The sequence below is a fragment of the Mus caroli genome, chromosome 13 (assembly GCF_900094665.2).
Source record: "Mus caroli chromosome 13, CAROLI_EIJ_v1.1, whole genome shotgun sequence".
Taxonomy (NCBI): Eukaryota; Metazoa; Chordata; class Mammalia; order Rodentia; family Muridae; genus Mus; species Mus caroli.
In genome coordinates, this window is record NC_034582.1 from 5,842,979 (window position 1) to 5,857,733 (window position 14,755).

The window sequence follows — 14,755 nt, forward strand, 5'->3', positions numbered from 1 at the left end:
ATCATTGCTAGTGGCTTATTTCTCTCCCACAGTTCTCTACTGAGAAGCAGATCTTCATAAGAGGGCAACACTTGTCAAATGAATGAGATTTACAGAGATTTGTTCCTGGTCTTCAAGGAGTCTACCCACAGGCTAAAGATTAAGGCTAACTGAAGGTCAAATTGGATGAAGTCAGAGTGATGGGAACATAGTAAGGGAGAAGAGAGCTGACGGGGAAAATTCTGAGCCAACAAGAGAATTCATGATCAAGATGAGATGGCTCAGCAAGTAAGAGCACTAACTGCTCTTCCACCTCTGGAAGACCCGGATTCCATTCCAAGTACCCACATGGCAGATCACAACTGTCTGTGACTTCAGATCCTGAAGATCTAACATGCTGACTTCTATACATAAAAGCAAACATAAACAAGATGAAAACAATTAAGAAGATGGATGTTCCATTTGGGGGCTGGGATGCACTCAGGTTTTAGAATGTTGGTTTAGCCCTGAGATTGGTTGCCAGCATTGCATAAACCAGGCAGCATGGTACATACCATCTTTGGTTACATAGTAAGTTGGAGGCCAGCCTTGAACACATGAGGTCCTGCCTCAGAAGACTGATGTACAATTAGCAAGGATGCTGAATATTAGTCATCCTTTCTTCAAGAACCTATGGGGGGTGGGCAGGTAAGACTAGGCTGAAGGTTGGAGCAGTTGGTGAGGGTCCACTAGTCTAAAGCTAAGAAGTTCACTTGCATTCCATAAGAAAATGTGCTGAAGTACTGTTGAAAGAAGTGTCTACAATTTCAGGGTCCCATTATTGGGTGCACCATCTCAATGGTCTTTAGAATATCCCAGGCAGGAGGAAATATGGGGACTAGAAACAGTGTTTGCAGGCATGGGAAGGAAGCAGACGATCAGTGTTTTTGTGGGATAGGTTTGAGGGGACTGAGAAGCAAAAGCTGTGTGAAGATAAAGGAAGGTAGAGAAGACAGGGTGACTTTAGCCTAGATAATTTGGAAAACACTAGTAGCTGATAAAAGCAGGTGAATGATGGGTAAGACCCTAAGGCTGAAGGCACCGTACACATTATTCATAGGACATGGCAGAATCCATCAATGCTGATCAGGAAGTTTCTTCTTTGTTGGCTGTCTTGCTTGGTACTGGAAGGTGCTATGCAGGCTGTGGATGTGGATGTGTGTGTGTGTGTGTTTAACAGTTTTAACCATCTATGAACCCTGCAATAATAACCTGCATGATATTAATACTATGTGTGAAGACCAAGGTCATATGCTTTTACAACTGCTGTCTGATTGGATTTCAGACCTGCCTCACAGGAGGAAACATATGCCTGGTACTGCAAATCTGGCTGGGGAGATCATAGGTAGGAGTGAACCTAACCTACTATTACTACTCCGATAAAGGGATGAGGCATCAAACTGCCCTCTAAATTTGTATTTCTCTACCCACAGACTAGTGCAGACTTCTGACCTCATCAGAGGAATTTCTTTGTGTAGTGGTTGACACAGAAACTCACAACTGATCAAAGTGGAGAGAATAAAAGTCAGTAGAGTGCTCAGTCACAAATAGGGCGTCTGTATCATAACCCCACTCGATGCTCAGAGACCATCACAAAAGACGGAGTAGAAAGATTGTAAGAGTCAGAGGTTAAGGAAAACTGGGAACAAAACCATCTTCTGGACACAACAATACCTCTGGACTCACAAACTCACAGAAGCTATGGTTGCCAGCACAGGATGAAGGCAGTCAACATTCTAGCATGCCATGGGAAAGGGCTAATGAGCTCCTATCCCTATAGCCAGTTGATGGCTTCTCAGGGAGGGAGAGTCAGTTTTTAATTATTTTTTTCCATAAGGATGTGCCTCCTGTGAGATCAACCACCCTGAAATATTTGGACAGAACAAATTGGAGTCCATAGGTTATTGAATAATAATAAATAGTAATAATAATAATATAAAAGACATAAAATTGGGATAGTAGAGAGGCGGGGATGGATCTGGGAGGAGCTAAGGGATACATTGTATGAGATTCTCAAAGAGTTAATAAAATGCTTCAAGAAGCAGGTGGATGTTTAATGTTAGGAGATGCTGTTTTTTCTTGGTTTTGTGGTGTTTGGGGCTTCAGGGGCAGCTCGGTGAGATTCCTCGGGAGACAGCTGTTCATGCGAGAATGCCCTCAAATAGTCAGACTCCGTATCAGCCATTCAGAATAGACATTGATACCATCACAGGCGATGACCAAAGGGAAAAAAATTCACAAGAGGTAGAAGAAAAGCAGGGGATGATATTGTAGGATGTGAGGGAGAAGACACTTGCTGAAGACTTCTTAGGCGTACCAGGCACTCCTCAGTCTCAGGAAAGGCTGGACAGTGTGTGACAGACCCAACCTACCTCGATTTTATTTCCACGGATGGGAAAAATGAAGTCTAGACAAAACATTGTGTGATTCAAGGTCATATAGTAGTCTGTTCTAGATCCATGCTTTTAAACTTCAAACCTAGGACTCAATCTATGGCTTATGCTTTTTTTAAAATTATTTTTTCCTCTTAAAAGTATTTAAAAAAAATCAGCCCTCGATGATCCAGAACATTTGAAGTTTTAATAAGCAGGCTAAGGTGTGCTTCCGAATGCCTTCTTTATTTTTCTCCTTGAGTCTTGAGGAGCCTAACTAAGCCTCGGGGTTGGGAAGACCCCCCTCCTAAGGCCAAATGCACCACTGTCCCACGAGCGCGCTCTCGAAGTACTCGCTGGAGGCCCCGCCCCCCTGAGCGCGGGCCGCCGTGGCACGTCCGCGCGCTCCCACCCTCCGCGCGCGCCTTCTTGTTGCCCGGTGCGCGCGCAGCGGCGCTCGCTCCCGCCGGGGCAGGGCGGCCGCGGAGCAGCTCGAGAGCCCTGTGGCCGTGACCGCGGGCGGGCCCGTGATCCGGTGCCGGCCGAGCGGGGCCGGAGCCCGCGGCTGGGGGAGGCGCGCAGAGAGCCGGGCGCGAGGCCACCGCCGGGGTCGGGGCCGCGCTGAGGAGGCTGAGGAGACTGACGAGGCACTGAGGAGGCGCTGAGGAGACGCTGAGGAGGCTGACGAGGCGCTGAGGAGACTGAGGAGGCGCTGAGGAGACTGAGGAGGCTGAGGAGGCTAAGGAGAAAATCCCCGCGCGCCAGCCCGCCGCCGCCGCCCGGCCTCCCGCTCCCGCCCGCCCGCCGCCGCCTCCTCAGTGCGGCTCCTCCGGGTTCGAGTGGTGGCCGCTGAGGAGCCCTCCGTCGGCGAACAAAGAGGAGGCCGGCAGGGCGGAGGCGTCTGCGGCGAGCATGGCGGACCGCAGCCTGGAAGGCATGGCTCTGCCGTTGGAGGTGAGGGCCCGGCTGGCCGAGCTGGAGCTGGAGCTGTCGGAAGGTAACAGCAACCCCCCTTAGCCCCGCGCCCGGGCCGGGCCGGGACACCGCTTCTCTGGAGCGCGCTCGGGGCCCCGCGGGCCGGGCTGTGCTGTCACTCCGGGGAGGGCGCGCGCCGGGCCTGGGGGTGGCGGGGCCCCGGTCCTGACCCTGGCCCGGGCCCCGAGTGGTGGCCCCGGGGAGGGTGCATGTGTGTGCATGTGCTTGTGTGCGCGCGTGTGTGCCGTGTGTGTGGTGTGTGTGCGTGTGTATGTGTGTGTGTGCACGCGCGCGCGTGTGCGTGCCGCGGCCCCCGCCCTCCAGGCTCAGCTGGCACGGTGCAGCCGCGATGCCCCCTGCGCGCTGCGGCTGGGCCCGGGGCTCCCGGCTACGAAGCAAGATGGAGCAACCTTTAGGGCTGCCGGGGAAATGGCTTTGGTGGGGATGTGTGCTCTTCCCTAATGAGAGGCGCCGCGTCCTTGATGCAGCTGCAGCTGCAGCAGCAGCAGCAGCAGTACCACCACCACCACCACCACCACCATCATCACCACCACCACTAGCACCAGCATCACCACCAGCACAGCACATGCTTCCACGTTCCCAGCTTGGGGACGGCCTCTGAATGGCCTGATTTTAATGCGAAACTTGTCAGTGGACTTCGGGATTGGATCCCCCTGAGGTTGCAGGCACACGGTCCTGTCAGCGGGAGGAAGATAGTAGTACTATTGTTCCGGCGGCGTGTTTGTGACGAGCTGGTTGAGTTAGAGCTCTAAAACCTCCCCCCTCAGGCCAGGTTGGATGCCTCCTTCCCATCGTGCCCGATAGAGACATTGAGACTTTGCGGCTGCTCTGCTGTGTGATTTCACGGAGTGTTATACACGCTTTCGTCTTTGCTCTTCATGGTGGACATCATGTGCTCAACTGTCATAAGTTTCAGCTCGGGTCTTGTAGGTTCTTTTTTTCCTTTTTCCTCCACTAAAGTTCCAAAATGTGTCTAGTAATAAATATTTAGCGGTCATCCCACTCATTTGAGAAGACTACAGCGTAGTGGTGTGGAAATGGCCTGTCGTCTCCTCTTGAGTTAATATTTGGAGCAGTTTAGCATGTGAACTTTTTTTTTTTTTTTTTTTTTTGGGTAACGATTTGTGAGGGCCAGCAGCCAGAACGTAAATTCATTCGTGCCAGTTTTCATCATGGGGAGGAGCTGACGTTGACTTTGCGTTTTCCCTTTTAACACTTTCAGGGTGGAGAGTAAACCAGGTGGCTGTAAGTGTTGCTTCTGTTATCAGATTCTCATAGATTAGACATTTCCTTTTATCCCGAATTTGGGGTTCTCCAAGGTGTTTTGGAAGCAGTCCCTGGGAATCTCCAATGGAGGAAAAGATAATGTGTCCCAGACTGTGCTTTCTGCCTCAGTTCTGACCAGCTAGAGATAAGAGAGAGCATCACTCTTCCACAGGCAGAAAGGGCAGGGCTGAATTCTTTAGATTTAAACTGGAAGATGAGGTATGCAGTGTGGACAGTGTATTTCTATTAAGTAGCTATAAAGAAACATTTGTGTTTTGCTAGGCTTGAGATAGACTGTTTTCTTCAGCTTACCAGCTCTGTTTTATCGTCTGCATCCTGTATTGAAAGCACGCCTTCCCATTCATGTTCTCACTCAAAGCAAGCACCTCTGCTATCTGCACTATGCTAATGTGATGTGTCTCTGCCCACCCATACTTGAAAAGAGAGAAGCCATCTGAACTCACCTGCATTGAGCCCTTTCCGAAGGGTCTGAATCTCCCTGCCTACTAGGAAGTCAATTCACATTTACTCTCAAAGCCTCACATAATGCCTGGAACCACGTATCCTGCTCTCCTCTTGTTGAGAGTAGCTGTCTGTTTTGTTTTTAGGTAACAGCAGTCGCCTGTCATGATCGATCACTCTTGAAGAGTGAGTGTTGCCCAGAGAAGTATGGAAAAGCACTTTAGATGAGGTGTACTTAGCTTAACTCCCTGTGAGCACCTTGTGTCTGTATAGAACTTAAAGGACTCAATGAGTTTCTTGGTGAATGGGTGGGCTTAGAGAAGTGTGTACATATGTTTGTACTCAGGAAGTCCTTTTCTAGTTTCTTTTTCTATATGAGCTATGTTGAGACCTGACCTAAACTTTTAAGAATTACAAAAAGAATAGAAAAGGGAAAAAAAAAAAGCCTTTTGTCACTGTGTTCAGCTTCTGCTACTCCTTGGAACCTGCTCTTCTCCCACCCCCCACCTCCCATCTATTTATTAGCTGTGCTACCTTTGACTTTATTATAAAATGTGGCTTTGTCATTGTTGAGTTTTGATTGTGATTTACAAAAAATCATTTGAAATTCCATGTCTTGTAACCAAGGGGATTGTTTTCCTGGAAGAGATGAATCAATTTGTTTTCTAGTATTGCTGCTATTCTAGTATAGAAACCTAGGAGGTGAAGATCAAGAATCTCTGTGTCTCTTTACCTTGCCTAACTGGGAGAAAAAAATCCCAACATACCCAGTTTCAAAGTGAAAACTTAGGATGACTTTTACTGTCAAATTATTGCAGTGTACTGCTTCCCAGTATATCGTCCACCAAAATCTATATGAAGAGAGATAAGTTCCTTGCCTGTACATGCCTTTAATCCCAGTGCTCAGGAGACAAACAGCTCTCTGAATTCTAGGCCAGCCTGGTCTATGTAGCAGGTTCCAGGCCAGCCAGAGCTACATAGTGAGACTCTGTCTCAAAAAATAAACAAACAGAAGAGTTGGTTATTTTATTTATTCAACTATCAGAATATCAGAAAGTGTTACAGGAAAATCTGTGGAATTTCCAGGGCTCATTTTCCAAGAGGAGAATGAAAGAAAATTCCATTTTAATGACATACATTGAAAAAAATGACAGACTATTAAATTTTTATATCAGCTACTAGCCTAAATGAGTTGTAGATTATTTAGATTTCTATACATTGGTCCACTTTGGGTCTGTACCATCTATTGGGGTGCTGTTATATATACTGATGCTATTTTTATTTGATTGTTATTGTTTGTTTGATAAAGATTTATACATTGGTATCTTGGCTGCAGGTTTTTTTGGTTTTTTTTTTGTTTGTTTGTTTTAACCTTCCTGCTTTGTTGTGCCTTTGCTCTTTCTCTAGCCTCTGTTACTGCCCAGTGCTTCCTTCACTGAGAAATGCAAGGCTTTGTTTGCCATTATAGAGTCTTGTCAGTAAAACCCAAGAGGTTTTTGCAGGAGGTGTAGTGTGCAGCTTCTTATATTGATTCAGACAGCCCTGGGCCTACATGTGTGGATATATTCACTGGTGTGGGGCCAGGATCTTGGATCTGTTTAGACACTTGAGTCTGGACATGAGCTGGGGAAAAAGCCATGCCTGAGCTGGCTTCTACAGTATTCCTGGCAGGGCTGTGGTGGGGCCTTTCTCATACTCTTTTTCTTAGATAATTTTTCTTCTTTAAAACCAACAAGCAAACACAACAGTAACAAACAACAACAATGACAACAGAACCCACTATTCATGCCTTTTGGAATGACACATTTTGGGTTTTGGGGTTTTTTTTTTTTTTTTTTTATGGCTTTGAAGGATCTAGACACAATTTCATTAATATGTGATTAAACATTATCTGGCTTGAGGAAAAAAAGTTTATACAGGAATGCCAAAAGAATTAGAGGAGGAAACAGAAAAATGGTATAAAAACAGACTGATGTTTTATTAAAGAAAAGAAATCATTGCTTGCCAGCCGTTTTGGGTAAGATCAAATATAAAAATATAGTCTAGTTTAGTTACTGACTGTTGTGTCAGTCGGTTTCTTTGTTAACTGGTCAGTTGTTTCCTGGGCTGTGCCTATACTTCATTGGCCTTGTAAGAGCTAGAGAAGAAGCCTCTTCCTGTGCTTTCCTTTTAGCTTGTTTTGACACAGGGTCTCATAAAGTGAGAGTCTCTGGGTGTGAATTTCCTAGGCAATTAAGGAGGACCTTGAATTTCCAACCTTCCTGTTGCTGAGATTGCATGCATTTAGCACCATGCTCAGCTTATGTGTTGCTAAAGATTGAAACATGGGGGCTTCATGTTATTAGGCAAATACCTTACCAATGGACTAACATCCCTAACCTATGTAATATACATTGAAATGAGATGGCATCTCACAATATTGCTCTGGCTGGTTGTTCTTGAATGGTTTTAGCCATTCTGTCTTAGTGTCTCCACTAGCTAGGATTGTAGGTGTACACTCCTATGCCTGGTTAGGGTTATTTTTACAAAAGTCAAGAAAAGTACCTTGTAATGTAGCCTGCAAGGGGTATCTAGCTTTTGCAGAGGGGAAATTAAAAAAAAAATGCTGTACTTAAACAGCATTGCTTTTAAATTGTTAGCATGTCTCATCCCTAATATCTTTGTAACTTTCTCTATGGGAGTTGCTTGGTTTTTGCTTTTCGTTATTAACTAATGTACCAGATTATTTCAGCTATTATTTATGCTCCAAAAGAGTCTGATTTAGTTTTTTTTTTTTTTTTTTTTTTTTAGTATATTAAAGTGCTCCAGGAAAATGATGAAAAGTCTACTTGAATGTCAGGTCTTTCTGTATTGGTCAAAGAATCAATACTGTTTTGTTTTTAATGCACTCAAGCAGTCCCATGTAACTAGCCCACTGCTGTCACAAAAGAGTGGACTCTTAAAGCAGTGGCCATCTAAGGGTTTGGGAGTGCATTGTTCCAATGGAACAACACAACAGACATTTCATTCAAGGGCTAGATTTTGCCCCTTGCACTTTCCTCAGTCCCTGAGCCTTGCTTAGGTGTTCTGTTGCTACAGAATGAGTAAGATACAGTTCTGCACAGCTTCTGTGCTGTGACCACATTTGGGAGTCTGGAAGGGAGATTTGGTATCTCTATTGCCACCCAAACTTTGCATATCTTCTTTTCATTGTAAGGAAACAAAGCAAAACAATTTCTGCTTGAAAACAAATGTGCAGAAGCATGTTTTCTTCCAGAGTCATCTCTGTCTGTCTTGTCTGTCTGTCTATCCACATATACATACATAAATTTGAACATAAAATCATTAGGAGGACTGTTTGCAGGGAGAGAAATGAGATCAATGAGGGGGATAGAAAGGACATGGTAGAGCATGGATAGTGAATAAAAGGGTATAAAGGATACATATGTATGAAAGTGTCATATAAAACCTACTATTTTGTACACTTAACATGAATAAAAAATATGTATCGTTGATTTTAGTGTACAGTTTAAGATTCTTCATAGGGAAATAAATAATTGGATTTGAATGTTCTTTCCTTAATGAATAATTCTAGATGTCAAATTTAGCTTCTCTCTCTCTCTCTCTCTCTCCCCCCCCTTCCCTCCCCCCCTCCACTACATTTGTAAGGTTGTTTCAGGTACTAGTAACATTTGCAGTGCCACTGTCACACTCCTTAGATCTGACTTTATGAGGTGAAAACTTAACAGTGTGTCTATTTTGTTTCAAATGGGACTCTTATGGATGCTGTTGGATGTTATGAGTCACATTTTGCCTTCCTCCTCCTAGCCTTTTCCAAATGGGTTACCTCTTTATTTAGAACTGATTTTTTTTTTTTAAATAAAGCAGTGATTTATGGAATGAGTTGTAGCATTCTTTTGAATTGCAAAGGAATGTATTGAATAATCTTAGTTTTGATGTCGCATATAACAACTGACACACCTGTTCAAATCCTAGTTATATTATAAGATCATTTCTATCATGTTAAAAAAAAAGCACCTTAAAAAGGAAACTTCTGGTTGCATAGGCAAAATTACTGACTTACCTGTGCACATTGATAGGTATTCTGAAGAGGAGGGCATTTCTTTCTTTTTTCTTTTTTCAGTAGCAGATAATATCTTTTGTTTGGTTCTTTTTTTTTTTTCTTTCTGTTCCTTTTTCCCTTTCTGTATTCTACTTTCAAGATATCTGACTTTAATTTTCCTTCTTTTGTGGTGTGTGTGTGTATGTGCGTATGATACAAAGGTCACCCCCTGTTGTCAGTGCTCTCTGTTCTTTTATGCTGAGGGTCAAAATCTTGTCACATCTCAAAAGAAGTAATTGCATCCATTTGTTCCTGATGATGATAAATAGCACTCTTAAAGAGGAGACTCTAATTGGGAATCCCAGCTGGTGCGTGTGGGGCGGGTGGCACATCGAGAAGTCAGCATGCCAGAGGAATGGCTATTTAAAGTCATCCTAGCATACATATTCTGTATATCCTTTTGCTTCCTCAGCATCCAGTAGGGGAAGAAAGTAAGGAAATGCTGTGATACTGAATTGTAAAACTGAGTTGAAATTACAGTAATTTGTGTGTGTGTGTGTGAGAGTGTGCGCACGCGTGTGCTCTTGTAAGGGTTGCAATTTTGTTTCATTGTTGGATATCTTGGGTGTTAACATGAGCTGTGTTGTGAACTATGAATTGAGATAGTTTTTTTCCCCCTGAAATGCTTTGGATAATAGATATTAGATCAAAAGAAGAAAGGAAAGAAGGATGAAGGAAATATATCTTGCTAAGTATGGAGGAATTTTTTTTCATTGATGTGGACTTTTTCTTTTTACTTTTTCTTCTGGGTTGATGACTTTATAAATCATTACTTGATTATTAGTTTGGGAAATGGTTTCTGTGAAAATTGTTTCTTCTGAAATGACTGGAGACTATGGGACAGACCTAAACCATCTCAATTAGTACCAGAGAGGGAGATTCTTATTTATGTGTTCCACGGATCTTTACTTTTTAAAAGACTAAATTCTTTGGTTAGACCATTACATATTTGTGGTCTTACTTATTTGAGATGTAATGGAACACTAAAATTATAAACTGAAACTTTTCTATGTACACTTACCATTTTCCTCATTGCCGCCATGGGAGATGTACAGTTAATTGTTCAAGTTTCAACCTTAGGCTACTTTGTTGTTTGATTTTTAGTCATTAGGCAGGTATTTCAGTTTAGCTGATCATTTGTTGTTGTTATTTGGTTGAGTTTTTAAGTGTTTTGTCCCTTTCCTTCTGTAAAATAAATATGTATTTGGTTGATCATTTCACAAGGTTTAAAGCTAGTCTCTTTAATAGGAGGGAATTGTATCTAGTTTTATGATTGTCAATTTGGGAGGATGGTGGCAACCTGGCCTCTTTCCTGAAAAAAGGTCCAACCACAATGACACATGGGTAATTCCCTTTGGGTTGACTAGTGTTGCAGAATCAGAGCTGAAAGTCAGAAGTCGGTCCGGTTCTTCCTGGGGTCCTGATCATATTGTGGGATGGAATAGAAGGAAACATGACTCTTTGTCTTCAAGGACAGTGTTCCCAGCTCCTGCTAACCATTCATGTGTTGGTGGGGTGATCCAGAGACAGCTGAAGAATCAGAGCTGCTTTATTCATATCAGCCTCAGGTTGAACCTTCTGTTGAGGAGGATGTATGGTGTGTTTATGCGCTGACTTCTCCTCTAGGTATTTCTATATAGAGAGTAGCTATCCCACTGATGAGCAGTTTGTAAAACAAAACTTTGGAGACTTGGAAGGTACACCCACCCCAACCTTTCCTCAGTTGGTCTATTTAAATCATTCATTGCACACAGCCTGTCTTTACTCTCAGATCAGGGTGGATCTGTCCCTGGCTTTTTCTTGGCTTATAATGGAGCTGCATTTGTTGACTGTCACTCCAAGAAAAACTAGGAACATTTATTTTGTATATTTCTTTTACTCAGTTTCCTTTCTTGCTAAACTAAAATCTGCTTTTCTATAGAGATAAAATATTGGAGACTCAGTATTGAACTTACAAATATGCTAACAAAATGTAGTTTATTAAATCTTGCATAAAAACATATCAAGGAGCTGGACGTGAGCCTTCCATATACCTGTAGCCCCAGCTACTCAGAGGGCTGAGAGTTTGGCACCAGTTTGGGTGACATCTCAGAGTAGTAACAATAACAATAATGACAATATTTATAACCATAATAATGTCAAGATATCAAGTATATAAAGAGTGGTTGTAAAGCTGATATTCTCAAAGAAGAGGAATAAGGAGAATCTTTTAGTTGATCAAATGCTATAGAAGACTAAGTTTACTTAAAAGCCATTTGTATGAAAAAATGGAATGTGGATATTTAAAGCACCAAGATCTATATATAACTTTTGGTGATCTTCTGTGTTTCTTGAACTTCTCCTGGTTGTTTTTGAGTTTTAATGTGGAGGAGTTTGTGCTAGAACAATTAGGGTTTTTAGGGATAAACCTGAATCTGCCTCTTCCTTGGCTCTGCTGAGTGCCAGGCTCTGCTAGTCAGTTTCTCTGTTTCAGTTTCCTCTGCTAACTATTGATGGTGTTAGTGAAACCTACCTTCAGGACTGAAATGAAAAGCCAGGCATGGTAGTGCACACCCCTCATTCCAGGACTCAGGAGTCAGAGGCAAGAGGATGAAGAGTTTGTGGTCAACCTGAGCTACATAACTAACCCCTTCCCATAATCAAAACAAACAAACAAACAAACAAACAAACAAACAAAAAACAAAAAAAGCAGTGAGAATGGGATCAGATGAGGCCAGGTCCCACTCTTACAGGGTCGAGGGTAAGATCCACCTATTCTTTTCTCCACAGTGTTGTTAGTTGGGGTAGAGTTCCTTGAACCTCTTATTCCTGACAAAGAAAACACTTGTTTTTTGCTTTCCTTGAGATGGTCTCATGAGGTTGCTATTGAACTTACTATGTAGCCGAGGATGACCATGAGGATGACCAGGCTTCACTGTCCAGAGTTCTGGGATTACTAGCATTTGCCACCACAGCAGTTTTGATTCATGAAGTGCTGGGGATTGAATTTAGGGATCTGGACTTGCTAGGCAAGCATTCTACCAACTAAGCCAGATTCCCCGCTTAAATCTATCTATCTATCTATCTATCTATCTATCTATCTATCTATCTATCTATCTGTACTTGAGCACCTATTTAGGTATTCGAAGTACATGCAGGTGCAGGTGAAGACCAGAGACTATCAGATCCCTTGGAACTGGTATTACAAGGAACTGTGAACTGCCTGCTAGGGGTAACTGGGTATGGAACCCCATTTTTTGCAAAAGCATTCTTAACCACTAAGCCTACTTAATTATTTTTAAAGCAGTTCATTCAGATGATTTGAGGTAATAGTGACTGTTGAGATGGTGTTTTTAGCTTTTTTTGAAAAACAGGGTTTCCTGTAAATCAGTCTGGACTGCTGACCATTCCTGGTTTTTAGGAAATGTTTCTTGATTGATCTTTCCTGGGTGATTACTTTATACTAGAATAGCTATCATGTCGCCTCAGTGCAGGTTTGATTGTTTGGTTATTTATTTATCTACTTTTAAAGAAAATCTTTATTTCAGTGGCTTCTTTTAGTTAGTATTCACTTAAGCAAACTCTGGGGTGAAAGTTTGGGAAGGACATCCTGATAGAGTCTGGGGAGGCAGTCTGTCTTAGTTTCTAATGTACATTTGGGGACTGCTTTTGAATCTGCACCAGAGGCAGTCCCAAAGCCTCCTGAGTGTTGTGGTGCCTTCCCTTCCTCTCCCTACTAATGGAGAGTAGAATTCTAATTTGCTTTTGGAAGTTCTTCCTGCCAGACTGGGGTGTTTACACATCAACATGGAGGAGATAGAGGCAGAGATGGCTTCTCCATGGTCAGCTCTGTCCTGGGTACTGAAGATGCATGAGTGTTTTGGTCAGCTGAAGACCACATGAGCAGGTGACATATGGAGCCTTCAATCAGTTGGTTGAGGCCAGGCAGCTCCCAAGAGTGCAGCCTAGAGGCTCATTCTTTTCTAGCTGTTGGTCTGCTACAGGCAGGGTCTTACTGTGATGGTGTGGCTCTGAGCCCTAGTCTTCAAGTGCTAGACACCTATGCTAGGTCATGGGAGATTTATATTTTGCAGCCTTTGAGCTTTGAGCATAATGTAGGTTTTTTTTTTTTCCTTACCCACTCTCTCTGATAAGCTTTTTCTTTTAAAATAAAAACCTAGAGATAGACTTTGAAGTTTACCCTCTCCCTCTGTGAATTTAATGGTGTTGCAGAAATCATGGTTTCAATTATGTATAACTACCTATTTAAAAAAGAAACAAGCAATGAGGTGGAATTGCCATTTTAGGGTACTTTATTCAGTATTCTTAAGTGAATGTCATCAGGCTCCGAAAACATGTTCTGGTCTTATTTTCCTTAGAGAATGTAATGGTTGCTTCAAAGCTGTTGAGACTTAGTAATACATAGTAATCTTTAAGGACTTATGTAATCAAGGGGGCAATTTCATTGAAGTCAAGCCTTTGAAATACACACATAGTGGTATCAGCCCTAGAGGGTTGAAACTTTGTTGCTAGTTGCTTTTCATTTCTATGGTTACAATTTCAGTGCTATGTCAGTGCTAGGTAAGTTCTAGAAACACAGGTCTTATTTGCAAATGTCTAGGCACCAACACATGGATCACACCATTGATATGGGCCCAATCAGAAATAGAGCTTTGGGTTATTTTGCTGTTGCCATCAGAACCCAGATTATAATTTTACCCACATAGTTGACTGTAATTAAGTGAAAAGGAAATAGAATCTGCTTTTCTTTGGTTCATTGTAAACTGATATTTTATAGGCTTATATTTTAGATTTTTTAATTTTTTAACCTTCTATTATTCAGAAGAGAAAGAGTCTAGTGAGTTCCTGGACTTCTCCAGCAAAGACTATCTTCAGATTTCCTTTATATGCTTAATTTTCTATTTTTCTCTAAGTAACCCTTTTTAACTCTAGCCCTGGATATCTCTTTTGCTCCCCTCCTCCCCGCCTCTCTCTGTGTATGTGTGTGTATCTATGTGTTTATGTAGGACAGAGGTTGACACCAACTCTCTTGCTCTTCATTACATTTATTGAGGCAAGGTCTCTTGCTGAACCCTAGAGCTTGCTGATTCGGTTTGTTTGGCCAGCCACAGTGCCCCAGGGATGCCCTATGTCTGCCTCTGGAGCCCTGCCCTTCCAGCTTATATGTGGGTGCTGGGGATCTGCACTCTGGTCCTCATGCTTCGCTGGCAAGGACTTTTATCCACTGAACCATCTTCCCAACTCTATGGTGAACAGTTTTAGTTCTTTTGAAATGCTTTCCAAAGATATGGGACAGGGTCTAGCTCAGTAGTAGAATTGAATGATTGAAGCCCTGAATTCCACCCAGCACCGATGAAAACAAAACAAAACAAAGTACAGCTCAGACCTTTTTTTTTTTTTTTTTTTTTTTTTTTTTAGACAGGAACTCACTCTGTAGACCAGTCTGGCCTTGAACTCAGAAATCTGCCTGCCTCTGCCTCCTGAGTGCTGGGACTAAAGGTGTGTGCCACCACCGCCCGGCCAGCTCAGACCTTTTAAC

General features: G+C 42.8%; 1 protein-coding gene across 6 annotated transcripts in view; it reads left to right on the top strand.

The window, feature by feature from the left end:
- The first annotated feature begins 2,842 nt into the window (after positions 1-2,842).
- Dip2c (disco interacting protein 2 homolog C) overlaps positions 2,843-14,755 on the top strand; it is a 385,770-nt gene continuing 373,857 nt past the window's right edge. For 3 of the 6 annotated variants that reach the window (XM_029468563.1, XM_029468565.1, XM_029468564.1), the window contains exon 1: positions 3,116-3,387. In XM_029468563.1, the coding sequence (XP_029324423.1) occupies positions 3,303-3,387 (85 nt within the window). In that variant the 5' untranslated portion in view covers positions 3,116-3,302. Of the gene's footprint in view, positions 3,388-14,755 lie in introns of all 6 variants that reach the window. The other 3 variants (XM_029468566.1, XM_029468567.1, XM_029468568.1) reach the window with 2 other exon arrangements.